The sequence below is a fragment of the Sorex araneus genome, chromosome 6 (assembly GCF_027595985.1).
Source record: "Sorex araneus isolate mSorAra2 chromosome 6, mSorAra2.pri, whole genome shotgun sequence".
NCBI classification, from domain to species: Eukaryota; Metazoa; Chordata; class Mammalia; order Eulipotyphla; family Soricidae; genus Sorex; species Sorex araneus.
This window is the reverse complement of record NC_073307.1, coordinates 121,941,253-121,964,506: the sequence shown is the minus strand read 5'-3', so window position 1 is coordinate 121,964,506 and position 23,254 is coordinate 121,941,253. Positions and strand designations below refer to the sequence as shown.

General features: G+C 46.4%; 1 protein-coding gene across 1 annotated transcript; it reads left to right on the top strand.

Moving 5' to 3' along the window:
- The first annotated feature begins 5,554 nt into the window (after nucleotides 1-5,554).
- E2F8 (E2F transcription factor 8) lies at nucleotides 5,555-21,916 on the top strand. Its single transcript, XM_004607844.2, has 12 exons — nucleotides 5,555-5,569; nucleotides 7,543-7,821; nucleotides 8,184-8,340; nucleotides 10,670-10,984; nucleotides 11,191-11,352; nucleotides 13,106-13,243; nucleotides 14,725-14,928; nucleotides 15,217-15,304; nucleotides 15,559-16,090; nucleotides 20,694-20,826; nucleotides 20,945-21,342; nucleotides 21,646-21,916. The coding sequence occupies exons 1-12, from the start codon at nucleotides 5,555-5,557 to the stop codon at nucleotides 21,826-21,828; spliced, it is 2,604 nt and encodes an 867-aa protein (XP_004607901.2). The 3' UTR covers nucleotides 21,829-21,916.
- The last annotated feature ends 1,338 nt before the right edge of the window (nucleotides 21,917-23,254 follow it).

The window sequence follows — 23,254 nt, the reverse complement described above, 5'->3', positions numbered from 1 at the left end:
AGGACCTGCTTAAAGGGAGCCAGCCCTGCTGCCTGCCACAGTCAAACTTCAATCACTGATCAGGGAGATCATGGGATTACTGCTCTGAGACCTTCTCCTGGGATAAATCCCTATGCCCATCCCCACTCCCCTCACCCCAGGAAACTGGTAACATGCACTCCTTTTAATATTCTGGAGCCTGGAAAAAATGAGTCTTTGCAATCCACAGAGAAGCAGTAAACCTACATGATCCCCAGTGCTCTGGTCATTTTAAGACCCAATGATGCAGCTATTTCATAAAGGCAGTACTCAGACTCCAGTTCTATTTAAAAAGAAAAAAAAGGCTCCTCGGTATTTTGTGTTCTATTATCCCCCCAAGCATTGAAAACATTCAGAGGCAATAATTGCTCAATAAATGGCAGCAACTGTTGCCGCAGCTGAGTCCGGAGCTTCAGATCTCCATCAGTCCACCGCACTTCCTCACAGGAAGTCACAGGGGAGCTGGGCAGTGGGGGGTGGGCGGGGAAGTTTCACAGGAAGTCCTGGCTGCCACTCTGGGCAGACTCCCACCAAGGCTAGCTCCAGAGTTAGTACAAAACAGTCCCCAGCTCCCCCACCTCCTTGCCCCCTGTTGTCTCTCTACCCTCCTTAGTCCCTGCCCAGATTGGGACTCCCCGCCTTCCTCCCCCCCCCCCCCCCACACACAATTCCCGTTTGGGCAGAGTAACCAACTCATTAAAAGGACCTGGGATGGCTGCGACCTGAGACAGCTGAGATCTGGTTGTGAGCAGCTGCAATTGAACCCAGCACATGGGGATTTGTGCAATTTAAAGCTCTAGACAGCTGTTTTGTGGTGGCGGCGCCAACCCGTGCTACAGAAAAAGCACAACCCACATTTCCCCACTGGTTCAGCAACAGAAATAGGGAGATGGGGTGGGGGGAGGGGCGAGGAAGGGGTGAGAGGATGCGAGATGAAAAGGACTTGGAACCCACTAGCGAGTGTAGCCATTCTTGCACTCGCTTTCAACCCCCGATGTAAGGCTCTGGTAAAGATAACAAAGGCACTTGGTTTCCGAAATGCCAAAAATGACTTTGTAATCTAGACACCTCACAGGGTACCCAGTTCCCCTGCTTCCCCAACATCTTTACTCAGTGCTGGACGTCAAACATACATCTGAGCCCGCCCATTGTGCAAGCTCTGAAGGTTGCCACGCAGGGTGGAAAAACTGGTCTAGCTTCAGTGACACACAGATCATTCAATCTGGTGAGCCAAAGCTAGAAATATAAGTGCATATGTATTTCTCCCCCCCCCCCCCGGCCTCCATTGGATTATATAGCTAGTAACTGGAAAACATGTTTAATGGAAAAATTAGAAGGAAAAAATGCAGGATTTCAAATTTGTCCCCTCATTTTCCCTTCTCAGTTGGGCAGTGACCACAAAAGTTGTCAATACTCCTTTGGTTTACATTCATGCATTCAAATCCACACACTAATATGGCATGGAAAATCATTTCAGCTTTCTTCCTTTTTCATTACCTTAACATGAAAGGTTTGTTAAGAGGGCAAACGATATCATTTCACTGAAGCTAGGACCCTTTTCATGATGTTCAGTGAGTTGGAGTCTAATTTCACACGCTTGCGTCAGACATGGTTATTGTCACTTGGACAAGAACTGCATAGCTCCCTTTTCTGCATTTTGTTCTGTGAGGTGGGGTGAAGGGGGATTCAAGGTACACCGCAATTTGCTGAGATAGTGGAATGAGAGCTATGAAACTGGGAACAGGTAGGCCTGGATTCTAAGCTGGTGCCCTTGCACTGCTTTCCTTCTTCAAAATCATGGGCACAGCTATGGCGTGAAGAGAGAAAGAAGAGTACCACTGCTTGGTGGACATGGCTTTCCACGGAAAGACCTCAAATCCATATTCCAGGTCTCCCCTGCCACCCCGAATTTGTTACCTAAGAATGTTCTGTTTTTGCTTTCGCAACACACAGGCAGCACCTGCTCCAGAGCATGACATGAGATGCTATCTCTTAAGTGTCAAGGGTGGGTGGCTGTTTCTTGCACCACCGTCCACATGCTTGGCACTCAGAGCCCTGGAGCGTGAATGGCCTTGCACGTCACAGGCAAGAACCATCAAGCCCCGGCCTCTAAATAGTAAAGGCATCAGACCACCCCTTCAGCAGAGTCCCCTTTAAAGAGTACTCCCTCGGTACTTGTCAAATAAACACTGAATGGAGGGGGGGACCAGAGGACGGGAAAATCTGTGCAACCAACCAAATGGGGGAGGGGGAGGCATAAGTGGGAGCCGCAAGTGCCCACCTTTGATGGAAGCACTTATATATGCTCACATCCCTCCAGAAAAGGAGCACCGGAGAGCAGCAAGATCCAGCTACTACTGCTTGAAACAGCCGGCCGATCGTGGGGGTGGGGTAAAGGGGGCAAACAGCCCAGTGACCCTCCTCGCTTTTTTTTTTAAAAAGCCTGAGAGTTGTAGGAGGCAGAGCTATAGCTATTCCCCGCGGCTAGGCGTCCACGGCGGGAGCTCAAGGTGCGTATTTGCCCAAAGCTGAATGCGCCCGTGCCCAGAACTGGCGGCCAGCACAGGGGCAGGGGATGCGAAGGCTCTCTAAGTTCGGGGCGACCACCTTGTGCGCCCGAACATCCAGTTCTGCCGCCGGGGAGTGAGCTACCCCGAGCGCCAGCACTGGACCCCCGCTCTCTCCCGTCGGATTCGGACAGGACGGCTGCATCACTACCCACAGCAGCGCGCTCTCTTCCTTCGCGTGCGCGAACATAAACAACGTCCCACGCGGCGGGACAGCGAGGTTCAGTCGCAGACTTAAGTATGAGCTGCCACCGGGTGATTGGAGAGTGGCCTGGGCCTTGCCGGGGCTTAGGGACGCCAAGATTACAAAAGAAGAGGAACGGTTTAAACTCAACTCTCAAGATTTGGGCGTCCCAATCTTAGACGCTTGGGCAATGGATACGGACACGCGGTCCCGCGGGTCGCTGGAAAAATATAATAAAATAAGCGTGGATGGGGGTGTGAAGGAGACACACACACACACACACACACACACACACAAATACACCTCAAAGCAGGTAATAGCGGGGCAGGCAAGCCAAGGGCGAGAGCGCAATCTTGGCACACGCAAATCAGCGCTGCTGCGCTGGGCCTCGGTTTCCCTATTTGCAAAAAAAGAAAAAAGAGCGAGCGAGCGAGCGAGGGGGGAGAGAGAGAGAGAGAGAGAGAGAGAGAGAGAGAGAGAGAGAGAGAGAGAGAGAGAGAGAGAGAGAGAGAGAGAGAGAGAGAGAGCTGTCGCTCCGGGACACTGCAGGATTCCGCGCGTGGAAGCTATCGCAGGTTCGGAAGCCAGAAACGCGGGATAAAGCGAGGGAAGACGACCGGGAAGAAGAAGGGAGGAGCCGATGGGAGAAGACGCCGAGAAGGGTTGGCGCCAGGAACAGGCTTTGGCGGGTTTTCCGCCTCTTTCTACCGCACCTGGCTTTCCACGATGCGCTCAAGACCCCCGCGCCCATCGAGGCTGGGCAAAAAAAAAAAAAAGAAAGTGGGCCGCCGAATTTCTTCTTTCATACGCCGAGTTTTAGAGCCACGGTGGGCAATGGTTCGGGTTCTCGGGAGAGAAGGTTCGTTCGTTTCGGCTCGGGGCGGATCTGCAGGTGAGCGGGTCTGGGGCGGAGCAGGAGGTGAGGGGGGACAGATTCAGGTTAGGGATGGCAGGGTTTCCAGGTCCAGTTCGCGCGTCCCGGACCGGCCCAGCTTTATTCCCACACTTGGAGCTGAAGAGGGATGGGGGAGAGGGCGTGGGGGGGTGGGGGATATTTGCCAAAAAGGAAAAAAAAAAGTTGCTGAACTTTTCCCCCAACTTGGTCAGAGAGGCGGGAGCGGAGGGCGGTGCCTGCAGCCTGATTCGCTGCGGGCTCCAGTCTGCAGGCTCCGATTGGCTGCGCGGGCCCCGGGGCCGGGAAGAGCGGGCGTGGGGGGAGGGGAGCGGCCCTCCCCGCCCGCGGGATCGCCTCGCGCCGGGAGCGGGTTAATTTCAAATCGGGGGCTTGACTGCTCCTGGACGGTCACGCTGCCCTCTGCCCGTCTGCCCGCCCGCCGGCCCGCCAGCCCCGGTCCCAGCGTTTCCCTCCGGCACCCACCTCGGCGCGGCGTCAAGGACCCACCCGGACTGCGAGAGACTCGAGAGCTCCTGGGGCCGGAGCGGGGAAGGTGTGCCGAGGAGTGCCCCCCTCCCCCCTTCCTCCGCTCAGCCCCCCTCCCCTCTCCCCGACAGTTCCAACCGTGAGGTGGACTGACAGGTCAGCGGGACCCAGAGGGACGCGGCATCCCGCCCGCCGGGCCGCGGGAGCGGGCTGGGGGAAGACAGCGGCAGCCGCGGCCGTTTCCCGCCTCTCGCTCTGCGGGGGGCCGTGGAGGGAGGAGCTGAGCTCCCGCGCAGAGGGGAGGGGGCGAGCGAGGGGGCGGGGCGGCTTTGCCCGCGCTCGGGGCCCCGCGCTGCTTTAGGGGCGGCGCCGGCCACGTTCCGCGCTTTCCGCGCCAAATTTTTTAAATCGAAGGCGGAAGGTCCGGACCCGCCCCCGGAGTCGCCGACCAATCGCAGGCCCGCGCGCTGCTCTCTCATTGGCCGGGCGTCGTTGCCGTGGGAACCGCTAGGATGCTGTCCGGGAACTGCCGGGCCGGCAGCGCGCGGACCGGGCTCTGGGGGAGGGGCAGTTGGCCGGGCGGAGAGGGAAGTGCGCGAAACGCCGAGCGGGTGGCGACTCTCTACCTGATTGCCTAGTTAGCAAATGCCGCGGCGGAGTTCAACATCGTGGCCTGATCTGGACACCTTACTAGCGAGTACCCAGCGCTTTGCATCTTATTTTTTTTAATCTAAAAATAATTAATAGCCATAAGGCGCTCTTTAAATACCCGGAATATTATTGGCGCTAAGGAGTTAAATTTGGAAGTTCATAAATTGCTTCCTAAGACTTTGTTGCTGAGCCTTTGATGCACGTGTGTGTTAGGGGAGAAATCCAGACATCTAGATGCAGACTTTTACCCAGATATTTGGGGTCGTATCTTCTCAGCTGGAACCTGGGCTTGGGGCTCCCAGCCCTGAGCGCTGATCTATTAACAGGTGGGTGCTTGTGCTTGCTACAGTTCGTTCGGTGGGGTCCAGAGAATGGCCTGCCTTCTTTAAAGGTAGGAAAGGGTTGTCACTAGAAATTCTGTGGGTTGCTAGAAGTCTCATGACAGTGGATCCGTAGACTGAAGGAATTTACTGGCGATTGATGGATTCCTCTCCCCAGGGGGGCTATCTCTGATCAGGAAGAACATTACATGCTGTTCCTTCGTTAGTCTTTGTTACAGCAATCAGTGTTTTTTTTTAAGAGGAATTTCCAAGGGATTGCCTAAATTTATTTTTTATTAACTTTTATCTTTTTTTTCTTTAAGGATATTAAACTTAATAGGCTTAATTGGACTACTTAAACCATCAGACTATTGAGAGGAATTCCAGATTTTTCTTTCTTAACGAAACTCTAAATGAACAAGAAATTTACAGAATGGAGAACGAAAAGGTACCTTTTTAGATTCACTATTCATCCTCTCAGCTTAAATATAATTATACCTCTAGCTTAACTTCATAATTCTTTAATATCCTATATCTTTTTAATGCCATTTTAGATAGCCTCTTTTAGTTAGCCTTTTTTAGTTGGCCTCTGTTAAAATTCTGAATGAAAGGAAAATCCAATTTTTGAAGAGAGGTAGAGCTGTCCAGAGTTAATGTGATCTTTCATGTTTTTCAAAAGTCTCAAAAAGATAAGCCTAGGGAAAAGATATTTCAAGAATAATAAAAATTTGGTAGTTAACATTTTTCTGAAAATTGTTGGACAATTGAAATTCAGAAAAGGCACTTGACATGACTTGAGGTTGGATTTCTGATAATTTTCTGTCAAATTATCTGGTTTTTTTTTAACTATGGAGGGTACAATACCCATTTATGAAGGCAATATTTTGTAAAATTACCAGAAAAGGGGGAAGGGGCAGCAGATAGGGTGTTTGCCTTATAAACTGCCAACCCATGTTCGATCTCTGGTACTCTTTTATGGCTCCCTGAGTCCTGCCAGGAGTGATCCCTGAGTGTAGAGCCAGGAGTAAGCCCTGAGCACAGCCAGATGTAACCCTTCCCTCAACTTACAAAAAGTAGTCAATTAGATCTTTGTCAAATAAAAGAACTGTTCTCGGGGCTGGAGCGATAGCACAGCGGGTAGGGCGTTTGATTTGCACACGGCCGACCCGGGTTCGATTCCCATTATCCCATATGGTCCCCTGAGCATCGCCAGGTGTGACCCAAAAAGAAAAAAAAAAACTGTTCTCACTTTTGATAGTCTGAGTCAGAACACTGAGCTTTTGAGAAAGTCTCATTCTTGGGCAGTTAGGAATAAGGATACTCCTTGGAGTTTAAGTTTAAGGTTACTTATAAGCACTGATGCACAAGCTGGCAAGGATTCCCCATTGGGCCCATCTTCCATATTAGAACACAGACCTGGATTAGGGAGATCCAGGTGACCAGTCTCAGCCTGGGTGTCCTTTTCTATAAAACAGAAATGCAGGATTTAATGAAAATACAAATGTAAAAGCACTTGATAATCTTGAAATACCACAGACAGATAAAAATAGTCCCATTAATCTTTGTTGCTAAAGTTTTCAAGAAATTGGTGACTCTATTCTTTCACTTATTACCTTCCCAAGCATTTTCTTCAAAATAGCTATAGTTAAAAAGCCATAGAAGGTGATGTCCCCCGGGTCCAAATGTAGAGCAATGGAGTCTCCCCCATTAGTCTTATTTATGAATTATGGTTAATTTACTCGCACATTTCTCAGGGATGCTTTCCCCCTCTTTCTCCATCTAGAAAGTAAAGGGCTTTAGATAACCAAAGATCCTGATTTTCTGGTTGAAAGTCTCCTCTAAAAGCATCTTGGATTTTGTTCTCTGTAAGATTTTGCTAATCAGGCTGACCCTCTATGCTCTCACCCTGTCCCTTTAGCTGTCTTTTCCATGACTGGTGTTTATTGAACACCAACTGCATGCAGCTCTGATATTAGCTGGAAGGGGACATGCTTCTCTTAGAACCATGCAATGAGTAAGGATACTCCTTGGAGTTTAAGGTTACTTAAATTATTACTCCTTTAGGGGAAGCTGAGTGAAAGACAAACAGGAACTCCATACTACCTTTGCAACTCTTCTATAAATCTAAAATTATTGCAGAATTAAAAGCTTAAAAGTGTGTCATAGTTTTTTATTCTTAAAGTATAAAATGAAAACTTCTTCATATCTTGAAGATATTCATATTTTATTGCAAAATTGAAAATGGTAGCTTTAGCCATTAATAAGAACGAGCAACACTTGATTGTTGGGATAGTTGCTAATTTAATCAATTCTGCAACCCTATTTAACATTTTTTCCCTTAATGATCTATTGTACAGTAAGATATGGAAATCCTGATTTATAATGGATTTAATTTTCTACTTTTTTTTAAAAAAAAACCAGGAAAATCCCTTTTTTGAGCCTCATAAAAGGGGACTGATGAAAACACCTCTCAAAGAATCCACTGCAGCAAATATAGTGTTGGCAGACATTCAACCTGACCTTGGCCCTCTGACAACACCCACCAAGCCCAAGGAAATTGCCCAGGGAGAACCCTGGACACCAACAGCCAATCTGAAAATGCTCATCAGTGCCGTAAGCCCAGAAATCCGAAACAGAGATCAGAAAAGGGGGCTGTTTGACAATAGTAATGGATTGCCTGAGACCAAAGATTGTTTGCATGTAAGTTGCTGAGAACTGAATGTCTGTGGTGTAGGGAAGGGTGGCAAGGATTTGGGGCAGGTATATATGGGGAATAGCAGTAGCAGAAGAGCCAGCAATACGGTATACATCACCTCCATGTACATCATGAAGAAGATTTCATTACTGGAAGTTTTGAACATTTAACATCTTTTCAATGTAAGCTTTCCTGTTGGATCTGCCAGGCAGTCTGTGCTGGTTCCTCACCTTTATCTTTTTTCTCAGACTTTGCCGCTCAGCACGTAGATCTAAGAGGGATTAGTCACCAAGGACAGCTAGATGCCCCTGATAAATCCATTAAACTTTGTTCCAGAATAAGATATTATTTACCTTTTCCTTTGCAGGAACACTTATCTGGAGATGAATATGAGAAATCTCAACCAAGCCGAAAAGAGAAAAGTTTAGGATTATTATGTCATAAGTTCTTAGCAAGATATCCGAAGTATCCTAACCCTGCTTTGAATAATGACATCTGTCTTGATGAAGTAGCTGAGGAACTTAGTAAGTATGCAAAGAACCCACTGAAATACCAGGTTAATAATTCAAGAAACTTCATGGGCTTATTCCTTCAGACCAGCCTAACCAAGCAAGGGTTTGGAGTAAGAACACTAGGGCCAGGAGGATATTTTAACTCTCTAAAGCCCTCTGAACTGGAAGAAAGGTATGTAGTTTCCAGTTTCAATGAGTCTTGTAACAGCAGCAAAACATCAAAGTGGAGATTGCTTCTGTCTCTGTTTCAAAAGCTGGTAGCCTTAAGGAAAGCAATAGTGTTTTTATGACTTCTTTCGAAAACAGCTACAATTCTGAACTGCTCTGCTGCTGTCTCTTTAAAGAGCCAGACTGGGGAATGATGTCTTGGTAGCTTCTGCTGGAATCAGCTTCTGTGGTGGCAGTGGGGCTGTTGTGCTCACAGCTTCCAAGCCTAGTTGTGAGAATCAGCGCACCCCTCCAGAGTGTTGGGTGATTGGCAAAAGTCACTATGGTGAGAGGGCTGGAGTGAGTAACGGGATAAGTCAGTTGCCTTGTAATGCATCCAACAGAACTCCACGAGGGATCACTTCTGACCAGGAATAGCCCATGCGCACCACCACGTATGGCCTAACACCCACCTTCCCCACCTCACATAAAAGTCACTGCAGTGCTGTGTCTCCATATACTCTTCATAGGATTGAATCAGGTTATAGCTACAAAGAAGTCTGGCAAATTCAGGGTACCTTTGGAGTCATGAAAATATCAGACTGTGGGCGTAGGAGCTAAGGCACTTACTTGCCTTGCAAATGGCCAGCCCTGGTTCTATCTCTATCAACCCCTGTGGTCCCTGAGCCCTCACAGGAGTGATCTCTGAGTGCAAAGCCAGGAGGAAGCCCTGAGCACCATCAGGTGTGGTTCAACACTCCCACCCCCCCACCCCCATCCCACAAATCATACTATGAAGAGATATACAAGATATTTTCAAATAGAGTTATCACCTCATGAAGAAAGATTTGATTTAATGTCTATTTCTAAATAACAACTTTATTTCATATTGTAAGAATAAGCCACTTGGGAGGTGCAAGAGAGCTCTGGCTTTGGGTTAGGGGGCCGCACCCAGCTGTGCTCAGGGTTTTGTTGGGCTCTGGTTAGGGGTCAGTCCTGGAAGTTCTCAGGTGACTGTATGCAGTGCCTGGGTATGGGTCAGCCACGTGCAAGGCTTACTCACTGTACTCTCTTGCCAGCCCAAGAATAAGCCATTCTTGCATATCTATTCACACATACTTAAATATGACATGTAGGATGTATGTTTGTCCCTCAGTATTTTCGGGGGATTGGTTCTTGCCCCCCCCCCTCCGGGATGCCAGATATCATAGAATGGCATAGTTTATACATATAATCCACATATATCCTCTTATGGAATTGAAGTCATCTCTAGATTACTTGTGATACTTAATACAAATTGGGAACTGCCTCAGTTATGCTTATGGTTTAGAGAACAGATGCAACATCTGTAGGTGTTCAGTGGAGAGACACCATGATAGGCCTGATTTCATAGTATCGATTTTCACAGTACTGTGGTTAGTTGAGTTTGAAGATGCCAAACTGCAGGTGATGCCAACTACATTTTCACTCAGTAGGTCAGTATGGCTTATTCCCTATGTGCTGGACAGTGTGGGATGACATCAGTGAACAAATAGGACAGCACCTCTGCTCTGTGGATCCTGCTATTTAGTGAGGAACATGAAAGACCTCAGTGGTCTTCTCAGAGAAGGTGGCATCTGTGCAAGGACTTGATAGAACTGAGGCACTGAACTCTAAGAACACTTGCAAGAGTGATTTTAGACAAAAGGAATAGCCTAATGAGAATTCCAGAAAAAGTAAGAAATCTTAGTCCTTTTGAACTATCTTATAACAACTCTGTATATGTGTGTGTGTGTGTGTGTGTGTGTGTGTGTGTGTGTGTGTTATGTTTTAGAGAGCAGTATGTTTTAGGTTTGAAATAAGGGATTTGGAGTTATTAAAGACTTGATTATGCCACTTACTGCCTTGTTTCTTGGGGTGAGCTCTTTAGCCATCCTGAAACTCTTATTTTCTCATTAAGATATAGCTAATACCCATCTCCCCAGTTTAGAGTAAAAATATTCCAAAGCCATGAGGCACTGTACTTGGACTTTCTTGTTTGTATTAAACAATTTGTGCCCTGGGAGAAGAAGGTCACTCCTTCCTCATCTTCACACTCTCTGTTGGATATAAAGGAAGTTTCATCACCCAGAACCAAGGTCAACAAAAGTGAGTCGTTGCTGTGCACTCTCCAAAATCTGATCCTACTTATGTGCAATGCCTCATTCTTTTGTAGACGTTGAGCGTCGGCGCATCTATGATATCGTCAATGTCCTGGAGAGTTTACATATGGTGAGCCGATTGGCCAAAAACAGGTATACATGGCATGGGAGACATAATCTCACCAAAACCCTTGGGACGCTGAAAAGTGTCGGGATGGAGAACAAGTATGCTGAGCAGATTATGATGATCAAGAAAAAAGAATACGAACAAGAGTTTGACTTCAGTAAGAGTTACAGTATAGAAGATCATCTCATCAAATCAAATACTGGCCCCAATGGACAGCCAGACATGTGTTTTGTGGAACTCCCTGGAATGGAATTTCGGGCAGGTAAGAGATGGTATTGAGAGGCACAGGTGGTGCGGCACTTCTCGATTTGAGAAAAGACTCCTTAGAGAACATTTCTGCTGCGTTGAACATTTAAATGCCACAGTTGTCACTGTCTGACCGGGTTGGGGATATTTTTAGTCTTGTTACTTTAGAAGTCACTTGTCCCATCGTGAATTTTAATTCTCTAATCCCCATCCTTCTCCAAGCCTCCGTAAACAGCCGCAAAGACAAGTCTCTGAGAGTGATGAGCCAGAAATTTGTGATGCTTTTTTTGGTGTCGACGCCTCAAATCGTAAGCCTAGAAATCGCCGCAAAGATTTTAATTGGGGAAGACCACGTGGAAGATTTGGACAGAAGCAAGTTTAAAAGTAAGTGTGGTAGTGGCCCTGGACTCGTGGACCTGTCCGTAAACAGCATCTTGGAAACTGACTTCCAGACATACTTGCTGTCTATACAGGTCTTCTCCAGTTCTGCTTTTGTACCAACACCTCTTCCTTGGAAGCCTGACCTGACTGTGTGAGCTAACTTGTAGGATCCAAAGAGATGTGTAGGACTGCGCTTACTTGTCCTATTTCTCTTTGGCTAATCAGCAGTTCCTTAGAGGTTACCTCATTCGATACAGGAATCTTGTTCCCCCAGAGTTATACTCAGAGAATGTGTAGGAGCCTGGTAACCTAACTGAGCAATACGTTGCTGAGTGGCCCTGGAACCCAGCTCACTGCTCTTAGTACTGGCTCTCCTCTGTGGGGATATGAATACCTCTTCTCAGATGCCCCCGGATGTGTTCTGCAGCACATCAGTTTGCCATTTTGAAGGAGAAGCCAGCACACCTGTTTAAAATTGGGAACGACTCATGGATCAGGCTCTGGTTCCTAGTGCAGACTCTGCCCTGACCTCTGTGACAGACTTTACAGCAACCTGCACAGAGCCTAGCAAGACTAGGAGAAGAATTGTTCGGCACACCAGGACGAGCCTGCTGTCGCTGTCTGTTTCCTGCTGGTGTGTGCTTCCAGGGAATTCCAAGTAGAGCAGGAGGCCAGTCTAAATATGGGGCTTTAGACTAAATATGTGGACCCCAGCTGTATGATAAGGGGGACCCCCCCCCCCCCGCCTCAAGCAACAACGGAGGCTGTGGGGGATGCTTAAGGCTCCTTCCCATGCCTGAAAATCTCTTCCAGTCCCATAAAAGCATATTTAGACAGTCCAGATTGACGGTGTTGCTGTGAAGACAAAATGAAGTAAAGGAAAGTAATCCTGTCACTTGGCTTTGAAGAAATGCAATTTCCAAAAACATGTCCCAGTACTATGGATGCCATCTCAACCCCCCCCCACCCCCCCCCACACACACACATACACCCCTGCTTTGTTCTGAGTCACCAGACAGTTTTCAGCTCTCTATTTCACTGGTTAGTTAGTCACAGCGTTGGAAAGGATTCTAAGAACTGAAAAGGGGTCATTTGCTAAATCCCTAGGGATTTCATTCAGACTTCTGCTGTGGCTATGAAGAAAGAGCTTTGATCTGTAATTTTTGTACTAGCAAGCTGAAAGGAGAGGCAGACTTGTAACAAAACTTAAGATATGTAGGATGTTTAGATTTAATAAATCTGTGCATACCATGTAATGAAAGAATCTAATAGAATTTTTTGTGTCTAATGATATTACATAAATTGTTAAAACCATGGCCAGTAGGAAAGGAATCAGTGATATTTTGTTTCTGTTTCTTTTAGAACAATGTTGCAGAAGCCTCTTTAGAACTCTCAGCAATGTAACATTTTAGTTTTTTTAATCTGTAACATAGTTCCCTAGAGGGTAAGCTCATATGAGCTTTATTCTTTTGTCCTTTGAAAATTCAGTACCAGCAGAAATGGTTTTTCATATTAAAAACTTAAATTTTTAGTATTTAAATATTTAATTTTGTGTTTAGAAACAAAATACTTTTTAGTATCTAAACTATGTTTTTAAATTTTAAAGCGGTTATCACTAAGATACCCTAAGAAGAGCCAGGTTTTCCTGTCTGTGAATGGGGGTTAGTAGAACGCTGACTATAAGTTCTTATGAAGCAGAATCCTTTGCCCTTCCATTGTTACATTAAGTGTTTTATGTGCTTTTTTTGTCCCCCAGCAAAAATAAGGAGGTTGTATGATATAGCTAATGTTCTGAGTAGTCTGGATCTTATCAAGAAAGTTCACGTCACAGAGGAAAGAGGCCGAAAACCAGCTTTTAAATGGACAGGCCCAGAAATCAGTTCAAATTCTGGTGGTATGTCTTTGTTTTCTCTCATGTGTTTGCTTCATTATTCTGGCTTCATGTATACTTGGAGGTGTTCTCCTTTCCCCTTCTAACTCGCCCTCTGATGTAGAAAGAATATATCAAGGTGATTGAAAAGAACGAAGAGCAATAAGGAAAATCTGGCTTCTACCAGCAACCCAGTGTTCATGACTATTTCCCATCCTGTGTCTAGGAGGTAAAAGCTTTATGTGAAAGAATATTTAAAAAGTAGTACATGATTAAGGCATAAGATGATCATAATAGAGCCTGTGCACTGTAGAATGTGGGACGCCTCTGTCTCTATGTCATCTGGGACCAGAGGTGCTCGCATAAAAGTGTTCCAACATAGAGGCAGAGACACAGGTTACAGTCCCAGCTCAGCCACTCACCAGCTGTGTGGCTTTGGGCAAGTTACTTTTGAATGCTCAGTTTTGTCACCTGCAAAATGGGAAGGAAAGGAAAAAAAGGTGCCTTTGCAAAGTTACTGTGCTTTTGGATAGAACCTTTAAAGAGAGATTCTTTGCTCCGCATTGGGTATATACTTAGGTGCTGGAACACACTAACCGGATTCACATCTTAGGCTCAAATTGGACTCACTACACCGACAGACTTTGAGTTAGGCGCTTAATGTCTCTGAAATAAGTGTGCATTTTCTGAGAAGTAGCTACCTGGAGTTCTCTAAGACAGTTCCACAGACCGGCTTATAAGCAGCCAAGATTTATTTCTCGAAGTTTTGGAGGTTAGGAAGCCTAAGGTCAAGGTGCTGGCATATTCAGTGTCCAGTGAGATCCCAGTTTGAAGTCAGCTGCCTGATGGTTATAACTTTACATGGTGGAAAAGTACTAGGAAGCTCTGTGTATTGTCTTTTGTTGTTGTTGTTGATTTTTTCTAGGGGAAGGGTTCACAACTGGCAGTGCACAGGGTTTACTCCTAGCTCTGTGTTCAAGGGCCACTCCTGGAGGGGCTCAGAGCACCAGGTGAGATGTCGGGAATTGAACCCAGGTTGGCCTCATACAAGGCAAGCATCCTACCACTATACTACCACTTACCTTATGTCCTCACAGAAGGCATCAGTGTTCACATTGGAATTTGGGGAGGGGACATAACATTCAGACCATAGTGGTTCAGGTCACCACTGCCTGACGACTCCAGACTCCACAGATTATAGAATAGAATATATGCTACACCAATAAGAAAGAAACATTGCTGACAACTACAGCAGAAAACACCACTAGTTATAAGACAGAGTCGGCTGCAGAGATGTCAAAGAAAGAAATACTATCTCCAGATTCCTTTAGCAAGACAAGCGCAATTGTTTTAGGTAATAATTTTAAAGGCATGCCTGGCACATAGTTGGCACCTTGCAGCTTCTGGGTCCCTTAAGAGGAGCATCTTAGAATGACACTTGGACGTCATAGCCGCAGAGGAAGCGGATCCACCAGTGTTCTAATGTTCTATCCTTTTCTGTTCAGGTCTCAGCCCAGTCACCCCTTTCGCCCCCTCGGATTTGGAAGTGAAGCAGTCTTCGAAAGAGAACTGTGCCAAGAACCTCTTTTCTACCCGTGGGAAGCCAAATTTTACCAGACACCCATCTCTTATCAAACTAGTAAAGAGCATAGAAAGTGATCGGAGAAAGATAAATTCTGCTCCCAGCAGCCCTATCAAGGCCAATAAAGGTACATTTTCATGAATGTCAGGTCTCTGCTTGGCAGAATTTCTTTGTTTCTCTGATCATTTAGCTTACTTGGGACTTCTTAGAGAATTGTTTCAACCATTTACCTAAGCCATCTTGAAGCCTAATGTAAGCGAATTAAAGGATAATCACTGATGAGGCTTCTCACTTATTGTGTGTGTTTGCAGGATTGGGAGTGCATGCTTTTTAATCGGTCCTTTGACTCTAGGAAGCTTCCTCTCCATTTAGTTGTTGACTTTGACCACCTTTTCCTCTCTTTTCATTTTTCCAGCTGAAAATTCCCAGAATTCTGCACCGTTCCCAAGTAAAATGGCTCAGCTTGCGGCTATTTGTAAAATGCAGTTAGAAGAGCAGTCAAGGTCAGTTGGCAGTGCTCTTTGGTGACTTTTTGAATTCCTTTTCCCTGGCAACATTCACGTAACTTAGCTTACGAAGGATAGACACCCTTCCCAGAATCTGGCTAGGGTGTCTTTTCTGTAAGGCCTAACAGTAATTACTGAAACTCTCTGCTCGTTTCCTAGAAACTTGGCTTTAATCTGAAGCTTTGCGTAGTGGAACCTGCAGAGAAAATGAGTTTCCGTGGTGTCATGATTTGAAATTTTTTGTCTTGTAGTGAACCCAGAAAGAAAGTGAAAGTGCAGCTGACAAGAGCTGGGCAATACAAACCAGTGGCCCCTCTGGACACATCAGCGAGTGCAGAGCTGGAGCTGACGGCACCCTCCCTCATCCAGCCCCTGGGGGTGGTCCCCCTGATCCCCAGCCCACTGTCTTCCGCTGTGCCTGTGATCCTACCTCAGGCCCCTTCGGGCCCATCCTATGCCATCTACTTGCAACCTGCCCAAGCCCAAACTTTGACCCCGCAACAAGGCCTGAGTCCAACAGTCTGCCAAACCCCCTCTGCTAAAACTCTGAGATCAAAAGACTCTGCAGATGCCACCACTGAGAAGGTAACCAGTGATTCCTCTAAGTCCTGTACCTCCGCCAGGCCCGGAAGCTTGCTGCCAGGACCAGAAAGACAGGGTGCAAAGCACCGAGACAGGGAGCCGGCTGGTGAAAGGGGCTCAAAGAGGGCAAGCCTGCAGGAGGATGCTGGGTCCAAAAAGAAATTTCGAGAAGACCTGAAGGGACTTGAAAATGTCTCCGCGGTGAGTACAGTCTTGAACTCTGGGACTCCTGCCCATTTGGTGGCTTGTGAAATTTGTCCGTGCAAAAGGCAGTCTCTCAGGAGACACCAGACTGTTCCTTAGCATCCCATAATCCAAACAAGACCCCAGACAGCTAATCCCCTGGCTGGAATGACGGCAGAGACATTTTTAACCTTTGGAGGAAGGGATTATTTGCTCCCTTTTTAAGCACCATGAGTGGTTGTCCTGCAATCCATTTCTTCATCACACACTTGCAAACACCTGTCGTTGAAAGTCTTAAGTAAATTATAAGCAGGCATAGCCCCAAATGAATGGCTGCATGCAGAGGGTTCTTACAGCTCCCACTTTCTGAGTCACTAGCTAGTGTGTGTTTGTTGCCATGTAACTGGCATATGTAGCATAGAAAGATCACTTTCCCACCCCCAGTTGTTATATTATTTTAACCTAAAATGTTAGCCAGAATTCCCATTTCCTGTAAGTAGAAAAGTCACACCTATCTAGACAAATTGTAGGTATACTTGATCATTGATTATAGAGATTTGAGTATTCTGGGCATTTTTTTCCGCTTAACTGTTTAATTAGGCACTTATAGGCTGCCTACCAGCATACCAGATATCAGGAGCATGGGACACTTCTCATTACATTTATGTTCCTTTTCATCCCTTGGGACAATTATAATGAAAGACATTATTACAAAACAAACGCTATTAAACGTGGAAGCAGAAGTTAACCTCTTTTTTCTTTGTTGCTGCTATTAACTCAAGTTACTTTATTTCTCCACATCATGTGATTCCACATCTATAAAGAATTTGTTCCACCAGTTTTCCCTGACCATCTCGAGCTCTGAGCTCTGAATCAAATCAAACCCACCACTTGTCCTTGGTGACAGTTGCTTTTGAACAGTTGCCCCAGGATTGGATTATGGTTTTTGTGAGGTTAAGTAATTTTTTTTACAGAATAACTTTCATAAAGATGTTTGTGATCCTTTTAAGGGACTGGAGAAATATGGGGGTTATTATCTGTAAATGTTGTTACTCAGGAGGCTTTAGAGGTTTTCAAATTATCCCTAAGGATGGCTTCACTGAAACCATCCAAAATACCTATTATCTTAGCCTCTTATCATTTTTTGCATTGAATATACTGGCTAGGGGGAAAATTACTAGGCTTTAGCATGATTCAATTTTCTGGGAACTCCCTAATCTCTCTAGGCCAGTGGGTATAATTTTATAATGGTCTCCTGTTGCTCACTTAGTTATTTGGGATTAGGGTTTTCAGTGGACAGACTTTTCAATGTCCTAAACTTCTTTGTTCATCTCTGTGATTTCATTATTACCATTTCTTTTTAACATGGGCTGACATTGACAGTGAGATTTATTCAGCAAATGTTTACTGAGAAAATATGTACTCCTATGGTTGCAGAGAAGATAGTATATGGATAAATATACACACATCCGGCGGTACATGATAGGGACTGTCGTGAAAGTTAATGAGGATCAACACAAGGGCTAATAGGAAGAGGAAGGAGTAACAGAACTCAAAAGCCGGATGAGATGATGTGTTAAATAGGTCAAAATCCATCCATGCCATTATCTTAAAGCTCCTATGAGGAGTTGGCATCATAGGTTATAAGATTTGTGATGAATATAGTTTGCATCAAATTGTATCAAGTTGAAAAATAATTTTTATGGGAGTGTATGTTTTGCTGAAGATGAGTAATAGTTAAAACTATTAAAGATAAATAGCATATTCCATATACTATGGAAGAGTGTGATTAAAGATGTTAAAGTACAGCTATTTATATGGTGTCTTAATCCACCCTTTAAATATTCTCCAGGGGCTGGAGCTAGTAGAGCAGTTAGGGTCATGCCTGTGTGTACCTAACCTGAGTTCCATCCTAGTACCACCTGGTACTCTGAGCATAGTCAGGATGGCACTAGAAGTCCTGGCACAGTCAGGATTTCCTAGGTAACCCCCAGCACTGCAGGGCATGATATGGAACCTCCCACCCAATTGGCCAAGAATTTCTGGTGGGACCCCTGGGCTTCTGAACACCCTTGGAGATCTTCCCCCACCCCCATTCCCCCAAAAGATTCTCCATTACTAAAGCTTTAAAGGAAACTTTACTAAAAGGTACTAGACAGTACCAAGCATCTAAGAAGCACAATCTAATGCTCCCTTTGTACTTTCAACATTGTGGGTTGAATCCACTGGTTCCCAAGGAAGAAGACAGAAACCAGTAACCTCTAGATCAAAGTGAAGGCTGATGTTTTGACTAAGGAGAGAAGACAGATCTGGAGGGAAGATAATGGGCAGGAGCCTGGTTTACAAGAGTTGCTTTGACCTTTTGCCAGTCCCGCTCATGATAAGGCTGAAGCTGGCTTTGCCGGCAGCTTAGCTACCCTTTCACCCTCCTGCAGGATGTCCACCATGTGTAAGAATCTAGCAGGCACGGCGGCAACATATACAACCAACCTCTGGCTTGTTCTATTTGGAATATAATATTGGGGAGGTGGGGGCAGGTTAGACCACACCCATTTGTGCTTGGGTATGGTCTAACCTGCCCTTCTCGGGCTCAGGAATCTCTCCTGGCCAGGATTGGGAGATGGTGCATGGTCCTGGGTATCAAATCTGGGCCGGCTGCATGCAAGTCAAGCACTTTATCCACTGTACTGTCTCTCTGGCCCCAGGAATATGACATTATTATCTACAACTTGCTCTAATGTCAAGGATCTCTGATATGAACATACCTATTTTCTCTCTCTCTTTTTTTTTTTTTCTTTTTGGGTCACACCCGGCAATGCACAGGGGTCATTCCTGGTTCATGCACTCAGGAATTACCCCTGGCGGTGCTCAGGGGACCATATGGGATGCTGGGATTCGAACACGGGTCGGCCGGGGACCATATGGGATGCTGGGATTCGAACCCGGGTCGGCCGCGTGCAAGGCAAACACCCTACCCGCTGTGCTATCACTCCAGCCCCTCTCTCTTTTTTTAAACAGGAGATTTTTAAAAGTCTGGTGCCCTCCCCTTTAATGTGTATATTATTAAGAGTATTTGTGTGGTATCATTAGAATCCTAAGTGCTAGAAAGGAAACACATGGCAGTACAGTTCCTTTGTTCTAAACGAGGGATCAGCAAGCTCTTTCTATACTGGGGCGTAAACATGTTTGTCTTGGTAAGCCATATGGCCTCTTGTGGACCTTTTTAACTCTGACAGGGTGCAAACACAGAGAAGCCACGACAGACACTGCTTGAATGTTTTGGAACATGACTGTGTTCCAATGTAAACTCAATTTACAAAAACAGCCAGCAGGGCAGAGAGACAGTATAAAGTACAAAGGTTAGGGCACTTTCCTAGTGTGCGGCTAAGGCAGTGACCCTGGTTCAAATCCCAGCACTGCTTATGGTGCCCCCCACCGGGCACTGAGCAGAGTGTTTTCTGAGCACTGAGCTCGTTGTAGCAGGCCCCCTACCCCCAAAATAAACCAGGCAGTAAGCCAATTTTTTGACCTATGGTTTGGCAACACTGTTTCTGTACATTTCTTGAAATGTTTTCCTTGAGTACTATTTTCACTGTCATCCCGTTGCTCATCAATTAGCTCGAGCATGCACCAGTAACGTCTCCATTGTGAGGCTTGTTGTTATTGTTTTTGGCATATGGAATTCGCCATGGGTAGCTTGCCAGGCTCTGCTGTGTGGGATACTCTCGGTAGCTTGCCAGGCTCTCCGAGAGGGGCAAAGGAATCGAACCCAGGTCGGCCGTGTGCAAGGCAAATACCCTACCCGCTGTGCTATGGCCCCAGCCTTTAAGTACTATTACTACCAAAAGGTTGTTCTACAGCCTGTCAAAGATTCTGCTGGCTGCCCCACACAGGGGTCCCCAAAGCATGCCCTCGTGAAAGTCAGCCAGGAATTCCCTAATGAAGGAACCACTCTCCTTTGTTTAACTCAGCATTTCCCCAACAAAGTCAACATGGCAATTTGTAACCGGTGTGAGTATCCCGTGGCACTAGGATTCCCCCAGACTGCTCTGGGAAATACCATCCCACACCCATCAACCAGCTGTGCCACGCCGGTGTCCTGGTGCATTTCACTTTGTTTCAATAGTTAGCAGCACAGCCTGTCAGCAGGTCTGACAACAGGGCTTAGAGTGAGGGGTGTTCGAGTGAATCCTGCCACTCGGCAAGCGCAGTGATGTCTGCAGGACGTGCTTCCTGAGACCACATGTGGCAGAGAAGAGCTAGTACAGGCCGAAGAGATACTGCAGGGTTAAGGCACTTGCTTGCACAGCCAACCCGGGTTCAATCCACAGCACTACAGATGGTCTCCCGGGCCCTGCTAGGAGTGAGCCCTGAGCCCAAAGCCAGGAATAGGCCCTGAGCACTGCCGAGTGTGGCCTAAAAACCAAGGAAGGAACAGAAGGAGGGAAAGAGGAAGGAGCGAGCTGCACAGCCGACCCACCCAGACCCACCTAATTGGAGGCGTTGGTCTGCAGTTAGGATAAACCACCCCTACAGGTTGTTGATTCGTCCTTGAAGAGGCGCGTAGCATTTCTCTTCCGGCATGTGGGTGTAAAATACACCTTTCCTTCTTGTTTCCTAGACCTTGTTCCCATCAGGATACCTAATCCCTCTCACCCAGTGCTCAACCCTGGGGACAGAGTCCATCTTGCCTAATAAAGAAAACACGGGGACTCTATCCCCCAACCACAGGATCTACAGCTCCCCGATCACAGGTGAGTGCACGGGAAGCCCTCTCCGGACACGGGCTTATGTCAACTTCACAGGAGCCTTGTAGAGTGTGTCGGGGCCCCGGGCCTGTGCCTTAAGACGGTCTCCCCCTGTATTTTGTAGGTGTCATTCCCGTGACCTCGTCCGAACTCACTGCTGTCAATTTTCCCTCTTTCCACGTCACACCTTTGAAGCTTATGGTCTCACCAACTTCTGTGGCTGCTGTCCCCGTTGGGAACAGCCCAGCTCTCGCTTCCAGCCACCCTGTTCCCGTCCAGAACGCCCCCAGCTCAGCCATCGTAAACTTCACCCTGCAGCACCTGGGGCTCCTCTCCCCAAGTGTGCAGGTGACCGCCAGCCCTGCGCCCGGCTCTATCCCCGTGTCCCCCCGAGTAGAGGCCGTGAGTGTGACTCTGGACAGTACAGGCGCACAGCACGGGAAGGCGAGCAGGTTCGACTCACCAGTCTCCGGCCAGAGCCAGCCGAATGGACAATCCGTCTCTGGATCTGGGGCACAGCAGGTGAGCACGTTTGGGTGTCATTGATTTTCTCTCGAATGAAAAAGTCCTTAATGGCCAGGTGGTGGGAGACTTGTAGCGGGCTTTCTCCTGGCTGGCCCAGGAGACCATGTAGGGTGCTGGGGATCAAACCCTGATTGGCCACGTGCAAGGCAGGTGCCCTACCCACGTACTACGGATCCTGCTCTGTCACCCAGCTGTCTCACCTTAATGAAAATAATTGAGACGGTGAAATGTGGAGACCCCCTGGCTCAGCCTGTGTGGCTTTAACCTTTTCTGTCCATGTCTCTCTCTCTCTCCAATCAGCCTGTTCCTGTGACGCCCAAAGGGTCACAATTAGTGGCCGAAAGTTTCTTCCGTACCCCAGGTGGACCAACAAAGCCGAAGGGCTCCGCCTGCGTGGATTTTGATGGTGCTAATAAAACCTCCGTAGGAACACTCTTTGTCCCGCAGCGAAAACTGGAAGTCTCCACGGAGGATGTCCATTAATTGAATGATTTGTTTTTTATTTTCTAAAGAGCTATTTGGAAGGAAAAGAGAGACTGATTTGGAAAACACATTCTCTGAGAATACTGTAAATATGTTGGGAGTTTACTAAATTTTAAAGCAGACACATGTTTTGGTAGATACACACACTTGTATAAAGCAAAAATCCGTCTTCAGTCCTACAAAATAAAAGGAAAATGTTGAACTAAGGCATATCAACTTCGAGAAGGAAAGGATCTGTTATTTCAGCTGTGCCTATATTATTATGCAAAGTAACTGTGTTAAAGTTTACGTCCCTTTGAGTGAGTATGTGACAGCATTGTCTTCCACTTTGCACAAAAAAAAAGAACGAAACGCTGTGATGTATTTCATTGTATTTTTAAATAGGAGGATGGTAGGTATATTTTTTTTTTTGTAATTTCTTTCATTTGTGGCTCTGCAGTATGTCTTTTGTAAAGTTCTCGGCAACCTCAATCAAGTCTATGGAAAAATTATTTATAAATTGTATTTTAAATCATAAGTTGTTCAAATTAAAACTTTTCTAAAATGCATTTAACATTTCATTTGGCCACATAGGGCAGTCTTGGGGAGAAAAATGAAAATCTTATCTGGCCTCAGAGACAAGCTTGACAAGGCAAATGCATCCTGGGTGCCCTTTGGCAGGCGGGGTTTATAAAATGTTCTTACATTCTTCCCTGCTTTTGATCCCTCCAAGTGGCTCCACTGTTACAGCAGTAAAAATGGCCTGGACGGGCTGTTGTTTGTCCAGCAACACCCAGTTAAGTCCTTTGTGTTTTCCACTAGATCCTGGGAAATGAGAAATAAAAGGCAGCTGCTGAGTTCCTTTCTCCCCTGCACACACCACCACACCCCCAGTAGCCACCCCCTGCCACCAGCTATGTACAAAAGAGGGGCTGCAGCTACCTCCTCTGACCTCACTAAATCCCCATAAGCTAGTTCTAAGCTACCATGTTAAATAGGCATTTCCTTGAGCCCCTTCGTAAGGAGTGAACTTGAGAATCAAACTTCCCTGGTTAGAGTCTTAGGTAACCCCCTCTTGGCCTGCGATCTATTTCCTACAATGTTTACTCTATTCCAAGCATATGCTGTCCTTTCAATGACATTATCTCTACAAATTAGGACTGTGTGGTCTCCGGAGCTCTGAATTTTTTAAATCAAGTCCAGGACCATGCAGTCACATGTCTTTTGCCCCTCTATCCACTGTTTTTGTCTCCAGGCATATAAACAAGCTCTAGAAGGAACCAAGCACATTATGGTAATGGGGATTTGTAAGGTCATCCCATCAAATATGTTTGATTTACCCAACCCAGTATAGCCAAGTGAGGGCAGACTATCCAACTTTCATCAGGAGACCCTTCTTCCTCCATACCACTAGAGAACCAAAAACTGGGGCCTTGGATCAATTTCC

Bases quoted from the DNA above. Each gene is read 5' to 3' on its own strand.
- E2F8 (XM_004607844.2), top strand. The intron at 15,305-15,558 runs GTCAGTTGGCAG...TTTGTCTTGTAG, and splicing joins CAGTTAGAAGAGCAGTCAAG to TGAACCCAGAAAGAAAGTGA. The intron at 21,343-21,645 runs GTGAGCACGTTT...CTCTCCAATCAG, and splicing joins CTGGATCTGGGGCACAGCAG to CCTGTTCCTGTGACGCCCAA.